Consider the following 25274-nt stretch of genomic DNA (forward strand, 5'->3'; position numbering starts at 1 on the left):
TTTCTACCTAAAATCTCAAAATAATTTTCTATCATATCTGGTAGGGAATTAGTAAAAATAAGACTTTACAAAATGATTTGTTTTTAATCAAAGGAAATCTCGTAAGAGGTGATAACGGAGGTGAATTATAACTCAAATTCTCACCTTCATTTATGCTACAAAACTTAGAAAGTTTTTTTTTGTGTTATCGTACTTGGAGTGCCACTGCATGAAAAACTATCTTACACTTAAATAAGGGGAAATTGGTGAAAGCAGCTAAATACAGCAGCCTTAGTAGGATGGCTTTAAAACCTAAATACTGTTTTAGAGTTCTTTTTAGCTGAAATACAGTTTTAGAAATAGAATTGAGAAGAATATTCAAGTGCTTTTATACTCTAGTACAGTGTTTAACCTTTGGAGAGGAAGGAACAGAAAAATGAACATATACATACACACAGACAAAATTGTTCATACAGTTTCAGAATGTTCATAGACCACTATTGATACTGAGTGGTTCTTAAAACAGAAGAAACATATCAACAAACCTAAAAAATTTTAAAGCCTTTAAAAATGAGTTAGCAAGAACAAAGAGGATTAAAAACTGCTTTATATTTAAGTTCAAGTAGATTTTTTTTTTTTAATTAGTATATAAAGCCCTAGCTGGTGTGGCTCAGTGGACTGAGAGCTGGTCTGCAAACCAAAGCGTCGCTGGTTCAGTTCCTAGTCAGGACACATGCCTGGGCTGCGGACCAGATCCTCAGTAGGGGGTGCGTGAAAGGCAACCACACATTGATGTTTCTCTCCCTATCTTTCGCCCTCCCTTCTCCTCTGTCTAAAAATAAATAAATAAAATCTTTAAAATAAAGTCCTTCCAAAAATGAAAAACAAATAAAGTTAGCATATATTAAGTTTAATCCATTAAAATCCTGAAATGGCTTTTAAAAAGCTAAAAGGTATAGTCTGATTTCCAAAGAACCAGTTAATTTATATAATACTAACCTGTGAAAGTATCTTATAAAAATCAGTAAGTTATATGCACATGGAGAGTTCTTTTGAAATGCATCTTGAAAATAGCTATTTACTGGTTTTCTTTAACGCAAAAAAGTTCTGACTCACATTTATACCTGATTTATACTTACTACTACTCAGTCTCAGAATTTAATGAAAATTTGAGTGAATTATTTCCTAAAGGGTAAATACTGTAAAACTTATGAAAAGTACTACACCTTTACTATCTTCCACATCTTCATAAATAATTCATATCAAAAATTCAAAGAATCCACACATCAAGAACACACATTGTTTCATGTATCATCTAATTATGTGTCTCACTGAGGACAGTATCATTATATTTTAGAACTAAAGCTTGATAAAATGTAATCAATATTAATAAATACTTCTTTTTCTTTGACCACTAATCAACACCAATGTGTTTTTACCTCATGTTAAACACATATTCAAGTATTTTCTGTTTTAATCTATAAATACCTAATTTGTATCTGAAAAAAATTCTGCATAGAAGTCAAAATTCGGCCACTCTGAATGCTGAAACTAGTCCCCAGTCAAATGTCGGCTTTATTCTCCTTAGTAAAAACTGAACTACATGTAACAAATAAATGCAGTCATAAACTGTACATTTGCAAGAGGATCACTACCCCAACATATTTAATTACCTAGGTTAGGCAGACAATTAACTTCTCAAAGGAATCTAATTACACATTATATATTTGAGTATAATAAACAGAGTTATCCATAATAAGACTATATATCTGTATGTCAGAAGCCAGAATCTTCTCTGCATATTTTATGTATTTCCATCCATGATACACGCACCCCAAAAGAAAGTTAACTTGCTTTCGAAAGAATAGGTTCTATTAAGCCAATATCTTTAAGAATCAACATTTTAAATTTATAATGACTATACTGTCTTCATACTTTGAAACATGTTCTAAAATATCTCAAATTACCAAATACATTCCCTTTGCTTTCATGAGGACCTCATATCACCTGTGCTGAGAAATACATTCCAAAACTTAGTGTCACTCTGAAAATAACACTAGTAGGGGAAAAAAAAAACATTTCAAGGAACCATTTTAGACAAAATCTTAATAAATAAAGCAATGTTAGGAAGGCTAGAAAACATGCTCTAGAGAAACAGAGAAAGCCTGAATTTTAATTTATGTGATACACTACACAACAGCATTAGTAAAACACTGAACAAGAGTGTTAGAAACAGTAAGTTAATTTCAACAGTGATGGTGTATATTATGTTAAACCCATGTATGCTGAGAATTAGAAGGCTGAAGCATTAGAAATGTTTTTATCAAGCAAGATGGCCATTTAATCCAATTCATTTGCTCACAGCTGAACAAATTTCTTAACATACTCAAAATCTTTGAGTATGTCTCCAAACTTTAATGTAGTTCTGAATTTAAAACAGAAATTTATTATATGTAAAGCTTAGACAAGGAATGAAAAGTGAAACCAGCAGTTCTAAATTTATCTTTTTAAGCATATTACCTCCATGACTCCTAAAAGCTTTCTTCACCTCTCTAAAATCACAGAGATTGTATGTACAGAGTACTTGCTGGATAAAGATAAGTCATGCTGACAGATAATGGCAAATTTAAAATAAATGCATGTTATATATTTTGGACAAATTCCACTCATGGAAAGAAAGTAGTCTTGCCTACCCTAATTTTATTCCTTTTAAATTAGGGCAACTTCATAAAGGCAGGCAATATATTCATATCATGTTTGCAAAATGAGGTATTTCTCTACAAACATGGACTCACTGAGTTTCCTTTATTTCCAAAGTAGTATGTTCTCAGTCCCAATAGTTTAATAATGATTTTCTCTAAGTGATTTTACCGTTAGGATTTTTATAATCTAAGCACAAATATATGAATTTTGGCTGGGATGGTCTCGAAGATAAAAATATAAAGAGTAAAAAATAAAATTCAGCAATGTTTAAGGTAAAGTTAGGAAGTAATACTTTCCCTCCATATTTCCTTCTATCAATTAAGAAAAATTTTCATCTCTAGAAAAAGAAACCACTCATTACCTGCAAACAAGAAGCAAGAATGAAGAGAGTCAGCATTTCCTAAGGCCTTGAAATTAAGTTTCTTTAGCATTCATTTGTAATTAAAAAAACAACAACAATAACAATAAAATTAGACCAGGGATATCCAATGCAACAAATGCTCCCAAAATGCCTTTGGGATAAATCAAACCAAAGGAACACAGAGAATGTTTCAATGTAACTTAATTCCAGGGTTAATTGAAATGAAAGCTATTTTGTGCCAGAATTAGTAGAATGATTTTACAGTGAAGGTCAAATAGGCTGAAGTGAAGATGTTCTTAACAAACAGCAAAAGATTTTTGTTTTGCTTTGAAAGAAACAGCTAATAAAAAGTTCTCCAAACTTACTGATTTTTTGTTTTCCTTTTTTTCTTTTACTGTAGCTTTATTCAGTAGGGAGTGGCAAGTTGCCTACAGAACAGAGATGAGCACAAACAAGTCACAGCACCAACTACATACAGCAACAAAAACAATGTTGGCTTGTACATAAAATTACACGATCAAATGTAACACAAATGGAATCAACAAAAAAAAAAAATCAGAAATCAACTGAATTTAGAGGGATGAATTTTATTTCTGGATTTTCAATTTTTAATACATTTTTTTAAGCCAAAGCACTAAATAAACAGCAAGAAATGTTGAGACAATCATATCTACTATTTCTGGCTATAAGTCACAGAAAAGCTCTCCCCAGGTGGATTTGAGTATATTTAATATATCCATTTCAGTTAATTCCTAGCTTTTGATAAATTTTATATAAAATGTTGATTATAAATAGATCACACTATAAAAACACTTCTATGTGTCTACAAAATTTTTTCTTGATATATAAATACTTCTCTGTGTATCCTTGAATTGACTTAAGTTTCTTTTTTTAATAGCTGGCATTTAATTTAAAGCCTACTAATAAAAAATAAAAATTAAACAACTAAATACAATAGAAAATTTCACTTTAGAGATTCTGAATTAAAAATCTCTAAAAAAGATTACTTTTAAAATTTCACATTTTTCTGTTTCCAGGCTACTTCCTAAAATAGTCTAATCAGAGAAGGTTAAAAGCTCTGCAACATTTGGAAGAAGAATGTTATCAGCTCAACTAGAAACAAGCATTAATTAATATTAAGGTGAAGAAACTGCAGAGAAAATATAGAATAAAATTGTAAGCCTACTTAAATTTTTTTTACATATTTGACCATTTGTCAGAATGTCTTAAAAAACAACAACAACAAAAAAAAAACCCCAAAACCCACAGAGACCAGTTGGTTTCATCCCTCAAGGCTTCATCTAAGGCAAAGAGTTATCTTAAAATTAAAAGACTCCTGATTGGACTAGGCTAGGTACAACAATTACTTTAAAAATATTTTTAAAACCAAATTAAAATTATTGAATGCACCATACATGGCATTTTATTGTAAATATTCTGTGCATCCAATACAGACATTTGCTTATTCATCTGTCCATCCATCCACCCAAATAGTTATTGTGCATCTACATACTAGATACTATTCTAGGCATTGGGAGACAGCAGTAAAACACAGTCCTTTTCCTCATGGAGATTTGGTACAAACTTTAAATTATTTACAAAAGCACTAGTAACTGAATATATCACAAAAATGCAGTTTTGCATATATTTTTTCAATTATACTATGTAACTATCACTTATTACCTTAAAAGTGTGCAAATCACTTCTGTTTAGAGAAGCAAATTTACTGGGAAAAGAGAATATTGATTCAGAATCATAATATTTAGAATTCTCTCACTGTAACTTAAGAATACCTATTCTGGGAATTTTTATCATTATTCCAAAACTATCAGGAAGAAAAGTGGAAATAAATACACAAGAAAATGCCTTACTTATATATCTACATTGTCTGCAGTTGTCTGACTCTTCTTATATAACCTTAACGCAGTCCACTAAGCAAGAAAGCATATAAAATAAGAAACCTGGTTAAAGCATGATTTGGAAAAGGCTTAATAGTAAAAAATATGAACTCAAATAAAAAAGAGCTAAAGCTCAGAGAATTTATTAGTTAGCAATAATTCTCACTTAGCTTTCAAAATTTTCCCAGTAAAAAGCAGAAGCCATGTTTATTAGAGGAAGGGAAAACAATCAACTACTATTCCCCTCAACAGACCATAAAGGTACAAAGGTACCATTATGTTACTGCCAAAGTCAAAAGGGCAGGAAAAAGCCAGAAAAGGGAAGATGAATAAAAATAAAAGAGCAAACTAAGGGGAAAACTACACTTGGAAGGAGATTCAATGAAAGAATATCTTAAGATAAAAGCTTTTTCCCTATCTTTTAACTAGTAAATGTAAATTGCCTGTTATCACTTATTTTTTTAAAAACTTACTTATAAATAACATAGTATATACCTTTGCTCCACAGCACTCTTACATTCCAACAACTTTACCCAATACATCAAAACAATTCAGTGACACAAAATTTAAAGAGAACAGTTTTATGTGAAATTTTAATATAATTCAGTTCTATTATAATACAGGATATTTTATTATGGACTGCTTTTAAAAGCACAACACATAGTGTTTAATAAGCCACCAATTATCATCTGGCTCTCTTTCTTGAATTATTTTTGCTATTTCCCTCCCTTCCTAACTATGAAAGCTACCAATAAACTTGTTTACTTGGGTGGGATTTATTCCTTCATTAAATATTTCCAAAGTACTTACACAGTGCCAAGCTCTGTTGCTTTCACCTAATCAGAAACATGGTCTTAAGTTGGACTCTAAGTTTGCTGGTGATACAAAACCTTTTAGGGCAGCAACTACATGAAGAATTTCTACTGAGGTCTACTAAACCATGTAATCGCGCAGGCAGTACCCATTTACTTTTAACCAGTGAAAATCACAGCCACTGTCACTTTAAAAATTCATTTGCTCTCTGAAAAGAGTCACTAGTAGGCTAACCAAGAAGTTGACCCAGACTACTTTTAATATGTGCTCACCATTTCTTGTCTGCTTTTTAAACAGAAGAATTGTTGAATTAGATTTAAAGAGAAACCTGAATAATGCCCAAACTTAAGAGAAAATATTATTCACTCTATTAAGCTTCATATTATACTAAACTATCTCTAGTCTGAGATTTAATTATCTGAAAAAATTTTGTGGGATTCTCCTAAGTTCCTTGAGCTATTCTGAAATGGCAGAAAAAGTCATGATAAATGGAAAGATTTAATGCTAAGTATGCTTTACCATCTATGTATGTGGTGAAGAGCTTTTTATAGATGCCACAGTTACATCTTTATAAATAGGAATGGGGGACAAATTCACACAGAGCAGCCTGAAACAGCTTTTTAAAATGGTAATTTCACTGATCTTGCTAATGTCTCTAAGCAACTGAAACCCTGTGCTAAAAAAAAAAAAAAAAAAAAAAAAAAAAAAAAAAAGGAAAAAAATGGCTGGGAATGACTCTGCAAAGAGACACAAAGGCAATGGTTTTGGTAAATATGCATAATTTCTTTCCCCTATACCCACTCATGCCCCAAACTCCAGACCCACTAATGTTTCTTCCAGAATCACAGTTTAAACAGGCTAAGTGGATCTGCATTAATTTCCCTTGGAATGAATAAATGATTCCTGAAACTGCATATGCAATTCAAAAACACAGTGGAAGCCATAAAAGAATAAAGACCTAACTTCTTCAACAAGCAGGGATGACTATAAACATATGAACAAGAAGCATTACATTCAGTACTAGTGTGAGAAAGACTAACAGTCTGATCTGAATGATGCAATATATCTTGTAAGTGGCATTTCACATAAAATAAACAGATCAGCCTGTCCGGGAAAACCTGCCACAAACATGTTAATCTTCTCCCCACACTACCTCCTCACTATTATTGAAAAATAATTGACATACATCACTGTATAAGTTTAAGCATACAGCATAATGGTTTGATTTAGGTTTAAATAACATCCATCTTCTCGTATGCGTACAATATAAAGAAAGAAAAAAGAAAAAATTCTCCTTGGGATGAGAACTCCTAGGATTTACTCTTCTCAGCAACTCTCCTATATATCATAGAGCAGTTTAACCTCAGTCATTATGTTATATATTATATCCCTAGAACTTATTCTATAACTAAACATTTGTACCTTTTGACTACCTTTCTCCAGTTCCCCCTCCCCTTCTCCTCTGGTAATCACAAGTCTAATCTCTTTATCAGTTTGTTTTATAGATTCTATAGGTAAGTGAGATCATACAGTATATTTGTCTTTTCTATCTGACTTATTTTACTTAACATATTGCCTTCAAGATCCAGCGATGTTGTCACAAATGATAGGATTTTGCTCTGGCTAGTGTGGCTCAGTGGACTGAGCACTGGCCCGTGAACCACAGGGTCGCTGGTTCAATTCCCAATCAGGGCACATGCCTGGGTTGCAGGCCGGATCCCAGGTGGAGGTGTGCCAAAGGCTACCACACACTGATGCTCCTCTCCTTCTCTTTCTCCCTCTCATCCCCTCTGTCTAAAAATAAATAAATCTTTAAAAAAAAAGACGATTTCCTCCTTTTTTTATGAATGAATAATAATCCACTGTGCGTATGTTTATATATATAAAAATCACAACTTCATCCATCCATCTGCTGATGAACATTAGGTTGTTTCCATTTCTTGGCTATTGCAAATAATGCTGCAAAAAACATGAGGGTGCAGATGTCTTTTCAATTTAGTGTTCCTGTTTCCTTTGGATAAATACCCAGAATTGGAATTTCAGGATCACATGGTCGCTATATTAGTATTTATTAACTTTTTTAGGATCCTCCAATACTGTTTTCCATAGTGGCTACACCAATTTATGATCCCACCAACCAGGCCAAAGGGTTTCCTTTTCTCCATATCCACATCAGTATTTGTTATCTCAACTTTTTGATCATGGCCTTTCTAACAGGCGTGAGATGATATCTCACTGCGGTTCTAATTTGCACTTCCCTAATGACTAGTTATGTTGAGCATCTTTTTATTTACCTGTCTATTCAGCTACTTTGCCCATTTTTTAATTGAGTTGTTTGTTTTGTTATTAAGTTGTATGAGATCTTTATATATTTTGTATATTAACTCCTTATCAGATGTATGGTTTGCAAATATTTTCCCCATTTCCTAGGATGTCTTTTCATTTTGCTGATGGTTTCTTTTGCTGTGCAGAAGCTTTTTAGTTTGATGCAATCACACTTCTTTATTTTTTTATGTTGCTACTTGTGTTTTAGGTGTCATATCCAAAAAGTCATCACCAAAGACCTATGTTAAGAAGCTTTATTTCTATATTTTCTTCTAGGAGTTTCACGGTTTCAGGTTGTATATTTAAATCTTTAATCTGCTTGGAGTTACTTTTTGTGAGTGGTGTAAACTATGGGTCCAGTTTCATTCTTTTACACATAAAATATCCAATTATCCCAGCACCATGTATTGAAAAGACTGTTGTTTCCTGAGTATTCTTAGTTCTCTTGTCAAATATTAGTTGACAGGATATGCTTGGGCTTATTTTGTGGCTCTTGATTCTGTTTCACTGGTTTATTTGTCTGTTTTTATGGCAATAACACACTGATGACTACAGCTTTATTGTATAGCTTAAAATCAGGAAGTATGATGCCTCCTGCTTTGTTCTTATTTCTCAAGAATACTTTGGCTATGTGGCTTCTGTGTTTTCATATAAATTTGAGGAGTGTTTTCTATTTCTGTAAAAATGCCCTTGGAATCTTGATAGGGACTGCAGTGAATCTATCGATGGCTTTTGGTAGTAGTGACATCTCAACAACATTAATTCTTCCAATCCATGAACACTGGATACCTGCCATTTACTTGTGTCATCTTTGATTTCTTTCATCATTGTCTTACAGTTTTCAGTATGGTGATCTTTCATCTCCCAGTTCAATTTATTCCTAAATATTTTATTGTTTTTGATGTTATTGTAAATGAAATAGAGCTCTACTTCTTTTTCAGAAAATTCATTTTTAATATACAGAAACTACCTGTTTTTGCATATTAATTTTGTATCAGGCAACTTTATTGAATTCATTGATCAGATCTAACATTTCTTGGTTGTGTTTTTAGGATTTTCTATATATAAAATCGTGCCATCTGCAATAAGAGACAATTTTACTCCTTCCTTTTCAATTCTGATACCTTTTATTTCTTTTCTTACCCAGCTGCTCTAGCTAGGACTTCTAGTACTATGCTGAATAGCAGTGATGAGTGGGAGCCCTTTTATTTTTCCTAATTTTAAAAGGAAAGCTTTCACCCTTTCATCATTAAGTATGATGTTAGCTATGGGCTTGTCCTGTATGACCTCTATTATGTTGAGATTATGTTCCTTATATGTTTAATTTTTAAGAGTTTCTACCATGAATGAATATTGAATTTTGTTAAATGCTTTTCCTGCAGCTACTGAGATGACCATATGACTCTTGTGTATCACATCTGATCTGCAAATGTTGAACCAACCTTGCTACCCAGGGACACATCCAAATTCCTTTTAATGTGCTGCTGAATTCTGTTTCCTTGTATTTTATTGAGAATATTTGCTATATATTCATTACGAATATTGGTTGTAGTTTTCTTTTCTACTAGTGTCAGTTTTGGGGGCGGTGAGTGTGTGTGTGTGTGTGTGTGTGTGTGTGTGTGTGTGTGTGTTTCAGGATAATGATGGCTTTGTAAAGTGAGTTTGGGAAGTAGTTCATCCTCTTCAAATTTCCATAAGAGTTTAAGAAGAATTAGTTTTAATTCTTAAGTGTCTGATAAAATTCACCATTGAAGTCATCTGGTTCTGGGTATTTCTTCATTGGGAGATTTTTGATGACTGATTCAATCTCCTTACTGGTAAATGGTCTATTAAGATTTTCTATTTCTTCCTGATTCAGTCCTTTCTTCTTTTTTTTTTTTTGACTTAAACAATAAACATAAATTTCTCACAGTTGTAGAGGTGGGAACATCCACAATGAAGGCACGTGCATATTCGATATACAGTAAGAACCCTGGTTCATAGACAGCCATCTTCCCTCTGTCCTCATATGGTGGAAGGGACAAGGAAACTCTCTGGGGTCTCTTTTATAAGAGCGCTAATCTCATTCATGAGGGTTCCACTCTAATGACCTAAGCACTCAGAACTTGCATGGTAACTGTGCTAGTTTTTCAGGGGACAAAGATGAATACTTCCTTCCTCCAAGGAGTTTACAGTTTAGTAGGGAAGGTAAGACATATAACTAGTTAAGTAGCCCCATTTCCAAATACCCTCACACACTGTAGGTTAGACTTCAACACATGAATTCTGGAGGAACATAAACATTCAGCTGATAAGCAGCACTATTTCTCATGAACTTCCCTCAGTCTAACAATTCTCAGTACAACATCCCAGGCAGTTTCGATTAATTTAAAGAGGCTACCAGGACTAAAGCCATGTCATGTACGTTGTACAAAATATTGTGGATTTATCCAGAAGACAAGAGAGAAACATCAAAAGTTTTTAACAGATGGTGAGCACAATCCATCCCTTGTTTTAGAAAGGTTATTGGGATAGAAATGTTCCCTGATTCTGTCTTAGTAATTTAATTTGTATGCTAAGAATTTTTCCATTTCTTCTTGGTTGTCCAGTTTGTTGCCATATAGTTGTTTCTTATGATCCCTTGAACTTCTGTGGTATCAGTCATAATGTTTCCTTTTCATTTATAATTTTGTTGATTTGGTTCTTTTCTCTTTTTCCCTTGGTCAGTCTAGCTAAGGGTTTGTCAATTTTACCTTTGACAAGGAACCAACTCTTTGCTTAATCTTTTCTAGTGTTTTTCTGTTCTGTATTTCATTTATTTCTGCTCTAACATTTATTATTTCCTTTCTTCTGCTATCTTTGGCCAGTTCATTCTTTTTCTAGTCTGTTAAGGTATAGAGTTAGGTTGTTTATTTGGGATCTTTCTTGTTTTTTAATGTAGGTGTTTATTGCTATGCATTACCCTCTTACAACTGCTTTTGCTGTATCCCACAAGTTTTGGTATGTTGTGTTTCTGTTTTCATTTATCTCAAGAAACTTTTATTTCCCCTTTAATTTCTTCTTTGATCTATTGGTTGTTCAGGAGAGTGTTGATTCATTTCCATGCGTTCATGAATTTTCCAGTTTTCCTCTTACTATTGATTTCTAGTTTCAAGACATCGCGGTCAAGGGATACTTGTTCAGTATGATTTCAGTCTTCTTGAATTAGGTAAAATTTGTTTAGTGGCCTAAACTATAATCTACCCTGGAAAACATTCCACATGTGTTTGAGAAGAATGTGTATTGTGCTATTGTCGCATAGAATGTTGTGTATATATCTTTTAGGTCTATTGGTGGTATATAGTATTGTTCAAATATGCTGTTTATTGATCTATAGATGATTTATCAATTGTTGAAAGTAGGGTATTAAAGTACCCAACTATTACTGCATTATTGTTTATTTCTCCATTTAGCTCTGTTAGTTTCTGCTTTATATATTCAGTTGCTCCAATGTTGAGCACATAAGTACAAAATGACTATATCTTCTTGGTGTATTTACCCCTTTATCATTACAAAATGACCTTTGTCTTTTTTTACTATTTTGGCTTAAACTCTATTTTATCTGACATAAAGCCTGAAACAGCTTTTAAAAAATGGTAATTTCACTGAGCTTTCTAATAATGTCTCTAAGCACCTCAAGCCCTGTGCTAAAAAACAAATGGCTAAAGATGACTCTGCAAAGAAAGAGACACAAAGACATGGGTTTTGGCAAATGCATAAATTCTTTCTCCTGGAGTCCTAAACTCTACACCTACTAATGCTTCTTCTGGAATCATAGTTTAAACAGGCTACGTGGATCTGCATTAATCTCCCTTGGAGCAAATAAATCACTCCTGAAACTGCACATGCAATTCAAAAACACAGTGGAAGCCATAAAAGAACACAGATCTAATTTCCTCAACAGTAGGAGATGACTGTGGACATCTGAACTCAGAGGCATTAGTTGCAGTGCTAGAGTTAGAAAATCTAATAATTTAATCTGAATGATGGTGCAATATATTTTTATAAGTAGCATTTCACATAAAATAAATAGATCAGTCTTTCCTGGGAAAACCTGACACAAAACACATTTTATCTTAAGGAAGAAATAAAAATTATTTATCAGGTTTCACAATGCAAAAAGCCAGGAGTAGACCTGACTCATGTGTTAAAGACCCTATAAGTAATTTAGGCAAAAGATGACAAAAAAATTGCATAACATATCTCATTTCAACCACATTCATTATACCCGATAGATATGGTACATTTTAAACTTACTCTCAATGCCAAGAAAAATTTATTATATTAAAGTACCTCCTCAAAATACTTCAAACTGCTTCCTAAGCAATATTTAAGTTTTTTTCAAAACCAATTCCTGTAATAATTTTTAATGTATTACTCATCCAAATAGACTCAGTACTATCAATCATCCACTATCAGGAGCTAAATTCCTCTGTGGTAAAGCATTCGTTTTAATGTAGCTTTGGATTAGTAATGGCAACCTCTAACCTAAAACATACCTGGTATAAACAGTGGCACACACTCCGGAGCTGGGGGGGAAACTCTGAGGAGGAACTGATGATGGCGTGGAAGAACTTCTCCGTCATCTGAAGGAGGTTCCGCTGGTTTTCCTCAAGGCTCTCTGACTGTTCTAACCTACAGAAAAAGTAAAATAAATTAAAAACAAACAAAAACACTCTGTAAAAGAGACTCCTTAAGAGATATTCAGCCAAATACAAGGTTTGGACTTTCCTGGCATTCTGATTTGAACAATCAACGATTAAAAAAAGAAGTTTTGAAAATTGTGTATAAAAATTCTTATTATACTCTTACAAATTCAATATAAGATTTTTAATTTTTTTGTCCATCTAGTAGGCTGCAAAGGGCATCTCATGTGCCCAACTTTTATTTAGACATGCTTTCACGTAATTTGTGGATATTCACGTTTCCCCTAATTAAAACTGCCTTTCGTATCCAGACTGATATTTCTAACTTGCTAGGTGTCCCGCCCACCAGTATGTAAAATTCAGTTTGTCCAGAATTAACTGATTTTCCTCCTACAATTCCTTCATATCCTGTGCTCCCCATGTTGTCAATAGCACTAACTCAATTGTATCAGACTGGTGACCTCCGGTGTCACCTTTGCCTGCTGTGTTCCACTACTCCCCACATTTCAATCAGGGTTGCTAATTCAGTATGACCTCTGAAGTCTCGGTGTTGTGATTAAAGGCAGAAATCCAGAGGTTTAAATTTCAGCTCTACCATCACTAATTACTATGGCCTTGGTCAAGACACTTCACTCTTCTGGGCCTCAATTTTTTCATTAATGAGACAGGAATAATAATACTACCTACTTTATGGGGCTTAAATTCTCACCCAATGGCTACCAAATCCACAAAGCTCTACCTGAGCTCCCCAGATGGCATCATCTGAACGCTTAAAACACATCCCCTATGAAACTTGCTACTTAACTAGTTACATGTCTTATCTTCCCTACTAAACTGTAAACTCCTTGGAGGAAGGAAATACTCGTCTTTGTCCCCTTAAAAACTAGCACAGTTACCAAGCAAGTCCTGAGTAAATACTTGTTTTCAATCTCTTAACTAGCAGTTTTTATTTGTATACTTATTTACATATTGCATGAATGCTTGGGACACTCAAGTCGCCACCACTCCAGATTCCTTGCAGCTAACTGTGTGATAGAGCATATGGTTATAGTAAGAGCTCAGAACTGAATGTGGATACAACGCAGGAAAGATTTCATGGGATAGGTAAGTTCTAAAGGAGGGAAAGAATTTACATAGGCAAAAAGAAGTGAGAGTATTTCAGAAGGAGAAAGTAGGCAGGGTGGGTACTAAATTCAATCTAATAAACATTCATACCCATCTGCTATTTGCTATCTTAGTGCCAGGTGGAGAGGATTCAACAATAAATGGCCTTTGACTTTTTAAAAAAGGGGAAAGACATGCACACACTAAATAATGAGTACAACAATTCATGGATAAAGGCAAAATAGCAAGCCAAAGACAGATATGATTAATTCATATGGCTGGTGGTTGCTGGGAAACCATAGGCAGAAAATGAACTTGGAATACATGGAGAACTAAAGAGATTGGTCTAAATATGGAGACTACATGCAGAGAGATCAGTTATGAAGTTATAGTAGTAATTCAAACCTGAAATAGAGAGGGCACAGGAGTTTAGTGATATAAAGGAAAAGATTAACAATTTATTTAACAAGGCCAGAAGAGGTTCCTAGAAACTTTGACAGTTCTTGTCTACTCTGCGGGAAATTTATCTTACTGAGTCAAATAGCAGCAGGTACACTGCTGTCTGTTTCAGGTGTCCCTCTAAAACAATAACGTTAAGGTCCTAACTAAGATAAGAGGTGTAGCTTAGATAAAGCAAGCATAACATAATTGTTTACAATTCACTCATTCAACAAATATTTATGAATTGTCAACTATAAGCCAGATGCCATGCTAAATATTCATAGGAGGATGTAAAGATGTAAAAAATGTAAGAGTCCAGAGTCTAGATGGGAAATACATTCAAAATACATCACCACAATTACATGTTACAGTGAAGGTATAGAACACAGAGGAAAGATTATTTGTTCATGTGTGAACTTGGGCACACCTGGGGATAGAAAGCTTCACAGAGATGGTGGTTTTTAAATTGCACCTTGCATTCTCCTTTGGACTCTTTCCTAAACCACTCCTCATTATAGGAAGAGGAATAAGAAAAAAAGAAAAGAGTCAAGCATGTTCAGCTCAGTACCATCCCCTCCACTAGAAATATGTTCGCCTGAAGAAAAGATGTATTCCGATCTGCTTTCCACTTGTGCAGTAAAAAGCTTGCCAGCCCTTTTGAGGGAAGTCTGTAGTTATCCAGCTGTGCAAGGTATGGGGTAGATGAGTCTAACTCAAGGTAAAGTGTTAGCAAGCCTATTTGTCCACAGGATCCAAAGCTGCATTCTCAATCATTTTTATAAGAAATGAACACAGAGCTGAGTCCTGAGTGCTTCCCCCACCACATCCTCCCTCCCTCCACCTTTTTGGTTTTAAACTTGGCCAAGGAAGGATATTATTATTTATTAGGCATCTCCAATCCCAACAAACACCATGTGTCAAACCACTTTAAAAATACATAACGTGCATATTTCTTTGGAGCTAATGTACAGAGAATACATAAAAGAGTGACAAGATATGATGGTAGATTATAGTTAGACAACTCTGTACTTTGTAGTGCAGTCACTTGGGAATAATTGACAGTGTCTAAGAAATAAAATGACAAGATGACTTGGGTTTCAGAATAATTCCTGCAGCAATTTAAAAAAATTAAAAATTAAAAAAAATGCTGGGACAATAATTAGGGAGTTATTGCAAATGTCAATGGGATCAATATGGTATTGTCTAAATAAATTATGATATAGACAAACTCTGAAATAATATGCAGCAGTTAAAAAGAACAATGCACAGACATTGAAGAAGATCCTTAGATCCAAAGAGTTAAGTTAAAAAGATTAAGTTGCAAAACCATGTATACAGTATATTACCATTTATATTAAGCACTCATGATATATAATTTCTACAGCTACATTTACATGCAAATGCATTGAAAAAGGGCAGAAGAACAGACTAAAGCAGTAATAGTTCTAAATCTCTAGAGGTCGTAGTCAAATATACCTTTAACAATATCTGTAATTGTTTTTAAGAAAAATGTATTTGTGTGTAATAATTAAAGACCAATTTTTAAGAATCAAGGGAAGAGATTGTGAGGGCAAGCCCCTACCATTGCAGTGGTAGTGAAAAAATGGCAAGTGGTTACAGATGAAAGGACGACAAACCTGGTAGGATCCACTTCAAAGCTAACATGTTGCCAATCGGAGGATGTGATCACAATTCGTAATAAAGGATCCAGAAGTTTTTGTAGGTAGGTAGCACCATACACCTAATGAAGTACACAAGCAGGAATTTATTATGCCTGATCCAAGGACCTTGTATTAAAGAAGACATTCTGGTCTGTACATTCTATACACAATCATTGTTTGGCAGACCTCCACAAAAAAAAATAGATGAATGGATACAAACCTTGAAACAGAAGGTCATTATTTTACTAGCTAAGCTGTTGCCTCGGAAAAGAGTCTGCATGGAGTCTGCCAATTCTACTTCCTTAGAAAACATGTTCCAGAGCAGTTGGTAGAGTAAATGTCGAGAATCAAATAGAGTCACCAGAACTCGAGCTAGTTCATCCTGAAAACAAAACAAATTTGTGTCAGTGTGAACAATCCCATTTTTTTCTCAAGCAAGAAACTAAAAGGCAAATCCAAAATTGACAACCATGTGCTGAATTGAGGTAAACGGTGATTGATTAATTTTTGCTTTGTGTACATAATTCCTATATACCTACAGTAGCCGTTAATTCTAAGGATTAACTGATGAAAGGTAAGAGAAGCCTAAGCTTTACCAGAAGACAGAAAAAAAATCCAGTATCAGCTTAAAAGACAAAAATGAAAGAGTAGAAATAGAAGATGATGGCAAAGAGTTCAGTTTGATATGTACAGATCATTTGCTCAGAAACCAAGTGAGTAAGAACAAGGCTTTAGTGACTGCAAGAGCTCTACTCTCTTTTCATGTGGTGAGGAAAACTCAATAAAATCTGAATGTGGCTAGGCAGAGAAACAACAAAAATGGAAAGCTACAGGATTTGCAGGAAGTCAGGGAAAGACCTAGTGCACTCAGAACCAAGGGATTAGCAAGATTTATGTACAATGTGAGGATGGGCAGCTAATTCACATCTAGTACCTAAATGATAACCCACATGACTTCTCATAATAAAGTACTTTCAGGTACACTAAAAAAAAAAAAATGATATGATAGTAAATCACTGTTTAACTACACATTCTGGGAAGAGATATAGAGAGAACAGAGGACAAGGTCTCTGATCTTATGGAGCTCACATTCTGGTGGAATTAAAATAAGTAATCAAATAAACATGTTAATTTCACATAGTGAATATATGCTGCCAAGAAAATATAACAAGGTAATGTGGCAGAATGACTATAGGTGTGGTATTGATTGGATGATCAGAAAAGGAAGTGACATCTCAACTGAAACTTGAATAATAAGAAGTCAGTCATGGAGAGACACTCTAGACGGTAGAGGCAGCAGTAAGAGTGCCTAGGGTGGAAAGAACCCTAACATGTTTCATGGCCAGCGTGGTTTAAGTTTGGTGAACAGGAAGGAAAATGGCATATGATGGTGTCAGAGAAGAGGAAGGGACCAGATTGGGTAGAGGCTTGTAGGCCAGAGTTTGAGTTTTACTTTTAAGTATGAGGACTAAGATCCTACAGCTTCTAGGTAGACCTAAATCTACAGGCCATAACGTATTACCTTATTACTTATAATTTATTAAACTAAAATCGTTTTTGGTACAATATAAACTAAATACCTTTTTTTAACATGGAAAGGGACATCCCTTCCCAAATTTTTAGCATATATTAAGAATGGTATATTTTTAGAAATATTTTAAGAGGCCAAATAGCCATATTATGTTTTTGGTGTTTAAAATATGCAACGAAGCGGAACCTAACCAACAATGCAAAGAAGCAAGGAAAATATGACCAGCAACACTGAAAGGAAAAGAAATCAACAGAGACAAGGGGGCGGGGGGCAGGGAAAGGGAAGGGAAGGGGAAAATCAAGGAACATATAGCAAGGACTCATGGACAAAACCAAAGGGGAAGAGCTGAGGGAGGGAAGGTGGGAGGGGGCAAGGGAAAGAGGTGGGGGGAAGGCAGAGACAAATGTATTTAAAAAGTAAATAAATTAATTTAAAAAAAAAACAAAAAAAAACATGCAACGTAAGAATTTCAAATGCAAATAGAGTGCTTATATATTTTTTTAAATTATACAATGCATTGTAGAAAAAGAGTTGTGAAATTGGAGATAGTAAATAGGCACAAGCCTTGAATTCTAGTTCCAGCATCACTAACAACTAAATATGAGATTTAACATTAATTATCTCGTTTAGTATATGAAGATACCAGCTTAGATCAGTGGTATTAATTTTCTTTCCACCCAGTATTTAAATGAAATTTTTCAGTGGGACAGGTAAGCAGTTTAAATGTTACTGAGGACCTTATTCCTCACACTTAAGGTAAGACACTAGTGAGGACTAGAAACTCCTACCATTTCCCCACAGGAGAAAACTGCTCAAATAATATCTCAAGTTTCTTCCAGCTTTAAAGTTTCAGCAATTTAATCAATAAACATTTGATGCACAAATGAATTCTGAACCATCTGCTCCATGGCAGGGATTTTTCCTTCCCACTTCCAAGGAACTCACCCACTGAGAGCAAGGAACCACATTGGCCAGAGCCATAGCTATGGGGAGCTCTCCCTGATCGCCCATCATCGTGACCAGCTCCACCAGCCTCTCAAAACGATCCGCCAGCACTGTTTCTGCAAGGGTGTCAAATTCTGTGCCTTGTTGGAGGATTTTGGTCAGAACTTCCATAAATGTAGCTCTTGTCTGGAGATCTTTGTGATAACCTAAACCTGATATGGACAGATAGATACAAATTTACTAACATGAACTCGCTGAAATAATTTTACTGGTCTTATATGCCAATCCTCTAAATTAAAAATTTCTGTATGAAGCTCTCATTTATCTCACCTATGGAGTGCATGAGGCCACTGTCCACATTAGCATTGAGTAAGTTTGACATTGCAAGGACTGTACAGTGCCGCAGCGATGCCAGCCTCCGAGACATGCCACGTTTCCTGCCACCTGTTTGTGCATTTTCATCTTCAACTTCACTACAGTCATTCAAAAGGTTCATAAACAATGTGAAATACCTGAGAAATAAAAAGACTGACCCTTATACATTGAAGGCCATATCAACCAGAAAACTAACCAGACATTCTGAAATCATCACATGTGGGTTATTACATAGTGGGCCTTGGTTAGCTGCTCCTCTCCAGTCCTGGGAAAATCAGCCATGTGGCTCATTATGGAGTGTGCTCCGTTGAATATGATTTTATCCTGACACAGCCCAGTACACATTTCATTATACAAATACCAAACAGATGCCATGTAAATGCATCACTTTTAATGTTTATCATATAAAATTAGTGGTCCAAGTAGGCAGTCTGAGTTATGTTGCCTTAATAAGGTAATCTGGATTATGTTGCCAATAAAAATTCCCTGATCAGATAATTTTCTTTAAAAACCACAAAACACAGTTGTTTTCCTATCCCACTCCCATCACAGGGAATACTGTTTCATGCATGTGTTATATTTTATGAGACAGCAGCTGACGGCCCTAATACCAAAACAATGATGCCCATGTTCTAAATACAATCATATATCATTTTGATTACACTTTCATGGTTTTGTTGTGCAGGACTTTGTTTTTTGCTTTGTGTTTTTGGTAACTGAAATTTACTTAAGAAATAACTGTGATTTGGCCTCCATTAATTCCACACCATCTCCTTCCTCAGGCTGCAGCGGAAGACCAGCCAGGAGTGAAACTACTGCTTCCATGCTTGCCTGGTCCAAATCTCTGAAGAAAAAAATATTTAGATACCATGATAAGTCTTTCAGCTTCTTCATTCCACCCTCCCCTCAAGTAAACTTCTTCCTAACAGATACAAACTTTAGGAACTACTATTTCATAAACAAATTATTAGGACAATCTAGGTAATTTGAGTTAACATGCAGACCCTAGAATGCAAAAACATTTCAAATTTAGGAGAGGGTTATAATAACTTCCTACAGTAGTCTTGGCAAAATGACTACCTTAAAAAATGCACTAAAAAACCAAGCCTGGCCAAAGAAATATATGTAAATGGTTATTATGTAGTTCACAGTGTTAAATTATTTTCTGATATGTGGCAGTATTTATCATTAGACCAAACTTGATTAATCAATTACTTTTTAAAGCAACTCAAAAGAAGTTCCTCAAATAATACATTTATGTATCTAATGATAAAATAATCTATGGTTATATATATTTTATTTTCCAATAATTGTACACTATCCTTCCTAAGTAGGCAACACTAACTTTCCAAACATAACACTCTCACATTTTTTTACTGTCTTTCAGTTAAAAAAATAGCATATAATTCAAATGCAAAAGCTTGATATCCAGAAAAATAATTTCAATACACATAAAAAATTTACAACAGCTATAATAAAGTTCTACTAATGCCCAGAGTAAACCTGCTGATACTTAAAGGTCATTCTCTTTTTTACCTTGTAAGACATTTGACATCATCATCTGCTGCCTGGTTTGACGTTCCCATAACCCAGTCTGTCAGGTATTCTACCATCTTATTCCTATAGAACGGCAGGGAAAAGGAAATAGCAAACAATTTCTTAAAAGTCACACATACACCCTTTTTAATAGTGCACATTATGTACCAAATCACCCAGGCAACATGACAATTTTATAAAAGAGATATTGCTATCACAAATCTAACAGAAGGGACCAAACCCAGGCAGCTTAAATACTGACCCTCCATGTTATCCCTTAGTTGTGTTTCGGTTTGGAAACAGAACCAAATTCTTAGCCCAAGAATAGTATAATTTTAGGAAAAGGCAATGGTGTCATGGGCAGAAAGCTTTGGGAAATTTGAAGAAACATAAAGAGAAAAACAAATACATAAAATGCTCCTTTTCCACCCACTTCTACAACCCCTCAATTCCCCATAATAATCAGGTACCTACTATTTTTCTATTCCTCATTTAACGCAAGATTTAGAAGACCTTACTTTGCTCTTTTAAGAACTCACCTAAATTTCATTTCTTGACAAAATGAGAGGTCATCTCTCCTTGCCATCATTACCTCGACTAACTGACACAGTTTGGTTTTTATTTGAATTGCATGGACCATATTCCCAAGCACACGAACATATCTATTTAGACACAGAAACATTCAAAACAAATGATCAGATACAAACAAAAGAGGAAGTGTTCTAAATGCTTTAATCGGAGTAAAATTACTAAAAGTAACTGTAAAAGCTACAATATTTTTACTTTGTTTATAAGAGAACATACATAACTTCTGGTTATCTTATTGTCACACCTTAATTTGGGAACAATAAAAAAAGGATGGCAAATTACTTCATTACTAACTACTAATACCAATGTGTTTCTGTTACATTTCAGCAGAATGCTTACCTGACCAAATTTAACATCATTGTTTCAATGCTAGCTTGCCCCAAGTGTTCAGAGCTGCCTTCAGTATGATTATCTAGTAAGTTCTTCATGATAACTATGGTTTGCTCTACAAATTGAGTATTAGTGTCTGTCAATAAAACCTACACAAAAAACAAAATATATCCAGAGTCAGTGCACAGTAGACAGACCACAGAGAGATGAAGGTGCTTCATCTAAATGTCATACATATGCAGAAATGCACCTACAGGCATATATCCAAACAGGCACAAAGATACAAATAGACATTTATACCCATACTCAAGATATTCATAACCCCAGGCACACCCACACACTAGAGTTCCTAAAAAGCAAATTTATTCAACAACAGAGAATTCCTTTTTCTGCATTTTTTTTTTGCCTATTTCTTTTCAAATTTGTGAGTGAATGTTCTTGCCAGTATCTTATTAAATAAACAACAGAGCTTCATAAATAAGTCACTCTATTCATAGGGAAAGGTGAAAAATTAAAGCAGAGCATACTTTACCTGTCCTTGTGAGTCAAAGAATTTGCTGATGGTATTCTTCAATTTGTTAAATAGCATTGGATAAAGAGCAGGACTCAATTCTAGACCCACCAGATCCTTCACATTGGTCCGTATTTGCAGTCCCACTTTCTCATGGTTACACACCATTAAGGACAGCAGTCGATCCATAAATTTGCTGACAGGTGTGTCTGCATTTCCTTCTGAGGACATCACTGAAATCATGGAACCCTTGCGTTCACTGACTGGGCCCATCGGCGGGCTATAGGTTGCCAGGCCAGAATTGCTTCTCTGCTGCAGGCACACACCCCCAAGGGCACAAAGGAAGCCAGTCATGTTGATCCATTCCTGTAGGGAGTCCGTGTCAGACAAATCTATGGATCCTCCTCCACTCACATGAGACATTCGCCTCTTAACAATGGTCTTGTGAAGGCTTTCAGCAGCCTAAACACAAAATTTTAATGGGAAGCATAAGTTCATCCTAAATAGACTGAAAGACTTGACAAATTACTTTTTATACAACAATTCTTCCATGACAAAAGGACATTTTTTTACATTTAAAAAAATCCAAGTTTTCATTCTGCCATTTCCAGTCACATCAAGGTGTCTGACTTCTTGAGGAAGGATGAGCCTTACAGAATTAAGCATAGTGATAAACTGAGATACAGTATCAGATATAGAAGGTGGTGATGGACTGCAGCTTAGAAAGGAACATATTCTCTCAATATTTGCTTATATCACTCCTAGACACAGAAGCAAAGTCTATGCTGCTTCAAAGAGAGCATTCGGAAATTTTTAACCAAGTAGTATATGTACTTATTAACTTAGTGATTGGCCAGGTTCAAGTGCTCTGTGGTCAACTTTGCATACATTGTACTACTATTAACATAGATTCCACATGGCAAGTTGAGAGTAATCAAGAAGAACCACTGAATACTGAAAGAGAGGTTAAAGAAGAAAGTACAGGAAGACAAAAATCAATGGAAAAAAATTACATTCCAGAAGAATTTGTAATGTTACTGAGGAGAAATCTTCAGAGTTCTGATCCTTTTAGTTTAAGGAGTACAGATGAGAAGGAAAAACTCTATGTGGAGCAAATTTTTTTCAAATTCCATTTCCCTTATATGCTGCTTATAAGCATAATAATACTCATCCTACTATAGCAACTAAAGTAACCCAAGAAAGCAACACATTTGGGGCATTCTGTGGTATGAATATCTATGTTTGTTTTGTGAGAAAAGTGGCCTTTCTTTTATGAAGGATTGTTTTGAAGAAGGAACTCCTGAAACTCTGCCATGTCTTATAGCACATGCATTTAATATAATTGTACCTATTATTAGAATATGGCATATATCTCTGCTTTTGTGCAGAACACTATCCTTTTTAGGACCTATGTGATCAAATATTTCTGCAAGCTTTCTGATCAAGAGTAAAGACAGAGTCTGGCTTGCGATAAGGCTGACTCAACGAAGCAATTTTCACTGGAATGCAGTGAAAGAACCACTGGATACAACATTATGCTTTGATAAAGAAAGCCTACCTCTTGTAGTTAAGTACTTTGTGTCTCCCACTTTGACTATGAGGTTGGCTGAACTAAGATGGCATATCAACCTCACACCTTCAATGACTTGTGCAATAGTGAATCATTGGTATCAGACACAGAAATGTCCACTGCAAAAGAACCTGAAGTTTAGCTTAGCAGCAACAATGTGCTAGAACATATACTTGGATCAAATTTACATATGGAGATTATCAAAGTGATCTTGCTTTTTTTTTTTCCTTTGGTAGCGCAAGGGCAAACTGAGTACTCAGCATACTGACTGCAGTTGGGCTGCAGCACAGTTGAAACAATGCGCTTGGTATGTACATGACTTATTTCCTTCACTCATCAAGAATTTGAATCCAGCACCACTTAGACATATCTTTAACTCAGTCTCAGCTCTTGAACCAAGCATTCAAACTGAAAAGACATAGTACTTGGCATCGATATTAATTAAAGCATCATGGAATACTGCACTAACAGCAGTTAAGGCTCAGCTATCCAGAGTTCTTTTGCATCTTTATTAAACGCTTATCTTCCCTTTGGAAATGAGAAAGAGGCAGAAGAGCTCAGAAGAGCAGCTCCATTACCTTCATTACCTCAAAGCAGTGATACCAGTGGAGGCAGTGACACTGAAATGGATGAACAACTTATTAAAAGAATCAAACATGTACAATAGCAACTCTGAAACACAGGAATCCATGCAGGGAAGTTCTGAAGCAACTGACAACAGTGTGAAGACAGAAACAGTGGTCCTGGTAGCAGCAGGCACTCAGTGACGGATTTAGCAATGAGATGAATTCTAACCATGCAAGTCAGTCATCTGGGAACCCTGGCAGTGAAGCACAACCAGAAAACACTGCAGATACTGAGAATTTAAAAAAGAAATTGAAGATTATGATCATGGTCACAATGCTTCTAAAACAGTTGTGATACAGATCTTCATATCAGAAAGTTAGAAAGTCAAGCAAACATTGCTTAGGAGATTCCCCTGGCCCATCAGGAAGAAGTGGGACAAGCAATGGAACAGGAATGGACCTGGGTTTTTTTTAACACTGAGTCAATACTATTTGTAGATAAATGAATACAAATGTTAAATGCCTGTGCACACTCTAAAGACCTGAACTTAATACTTCAGGGGAAATGATTGCTGCTCACGTAGCACAAGTAACATAGGACTCTTGCATTATGCACACTGGGCATTTTTCTGGGGAGACAACTGGGACTAGATTATTTGTCAACAGTTTATTGGTCCACAGCATCACCACCTCCACCATCACCATGATGGGCAAATATGATAAGTACATATGCTAAGTGCAAATGATGCCAGTTGCAGTAACTGCCAGGTCAGTGCAAAATTAGGAAATATGGTTGATTTTGATGGTGACAAATATGGGTGTGAAAAGGAACCAGTTCATATTAATTTACATGCAGAACTAACATCGCATCTCCAAAAATATTTTCCCAATTTATTATCTATTTACCATGAACATCTTAGTCAAGGGCCTGCAGTTCATAAACATCCATTCAACAGTAATGCTGTGACAGACTTTAATTTGGATAATGTTTGCAAGAAAGGAAACACATTGTTTTCAGATATAGTCTAAGATGATGCAATTAATCTTTCTGAAGGCTTAATAAATGAAGCAGACAAACTTCTCTGTTCCTTAGTATGTTGGTTTATGGATAGACAGGTTTGAATGGGATTCACAGAAGGTTCCCTTAAAATTTTAGAAAACAACAGGCAAATAAGAATTAAAAATTTTTTTTTATGCATTAGTCAAGTCCATTTTGTGTATTCTTATTGACTAGATGTGGTAGATTTGTATCATTTAATATATCATTGTCAACCTTTTTTTTTTTTTTCAGTAATAGTGGTTTTCATATTAGGTTTAAAGACTTTTCCCTCACAGGGTTCATATTTCATTGCCTAGTCTTTCTTTTTATCCAG

General features: G+C 34.9%; 1 protein-coding gene across 3 annotated transcripts in view; it reads right to left on the reverse strand.

Moving 5' to 3' along the window:
- NF1 (neurofibromin 1) overlaps positions 1 to 25274 on the reverse strand; it is a 245812-nt gene that overhangs the window by 99073 nt on the left and 121465 nt on the right. For 2 of the 3 annotated variants that reach the window (XM_054573165.1, XM_054573164.1), the window contains 11 exons: positions 21787 to 22227; positions 21264 to 21403; positions 20876 to 20998; positions 20337 to 20420; positions 19528 to 19644; positions 18756 to 18937; positions 18426 to 18637; positions 16170 to 16331; positions 15926 to 16029; positions 12597 to 12732; positions 3409 to 3471 (listed from right to left, as the gene is read on the reverse strand). In XM_054573165.1, coding sequence (XP_054429140.1) covers positions 3409 to 3471; positions 12597 to 12732; positions 15926 to 16029; positions 16170 to 16331; positions 18426 to 18637; positions 18756 to 18937; positions 19528 to 19644; positions 20337 to 20420; positions 20876 to 20998; positions 21264 to 21403; positions 21787 to 22227 — 1764 coding nt within the window. The remainder of the gene's footprint in view (positions 1 to 3408; positions 3472 to 12596; positions 12733 to 15925; positions 16030 to 16169; positions 16332 to 18425; positions 18638 to 18755; positions 18938 to 19527; positions 19645 to 20336; positions 20421 to 20875; positions 20999 to 21263; positions 21404 to 21786; positions 22228 to 25274) is intronic. The other variant, XM_054573167.1, reaches the window with a different exon arrangement.

This window comes from Pteronotus mesoamericanus, unplaced genomic scaffold (assembly GCF_021234165.1).
Source record: "Pteronotus mesoamericanus isolate MK-2021 breed Mesoamerican mustached bat unplaced genomic scaffold, CSHL_Meso_final contig_246, whole genome shotgun sequence".
NCBI classification, from domain to species: Eukaryota; Metazoa; Chordata; class Mammalia; order Chiroptera; family Mormoopidae; genus Pteronotus; species Pteronotus mesoamericanus.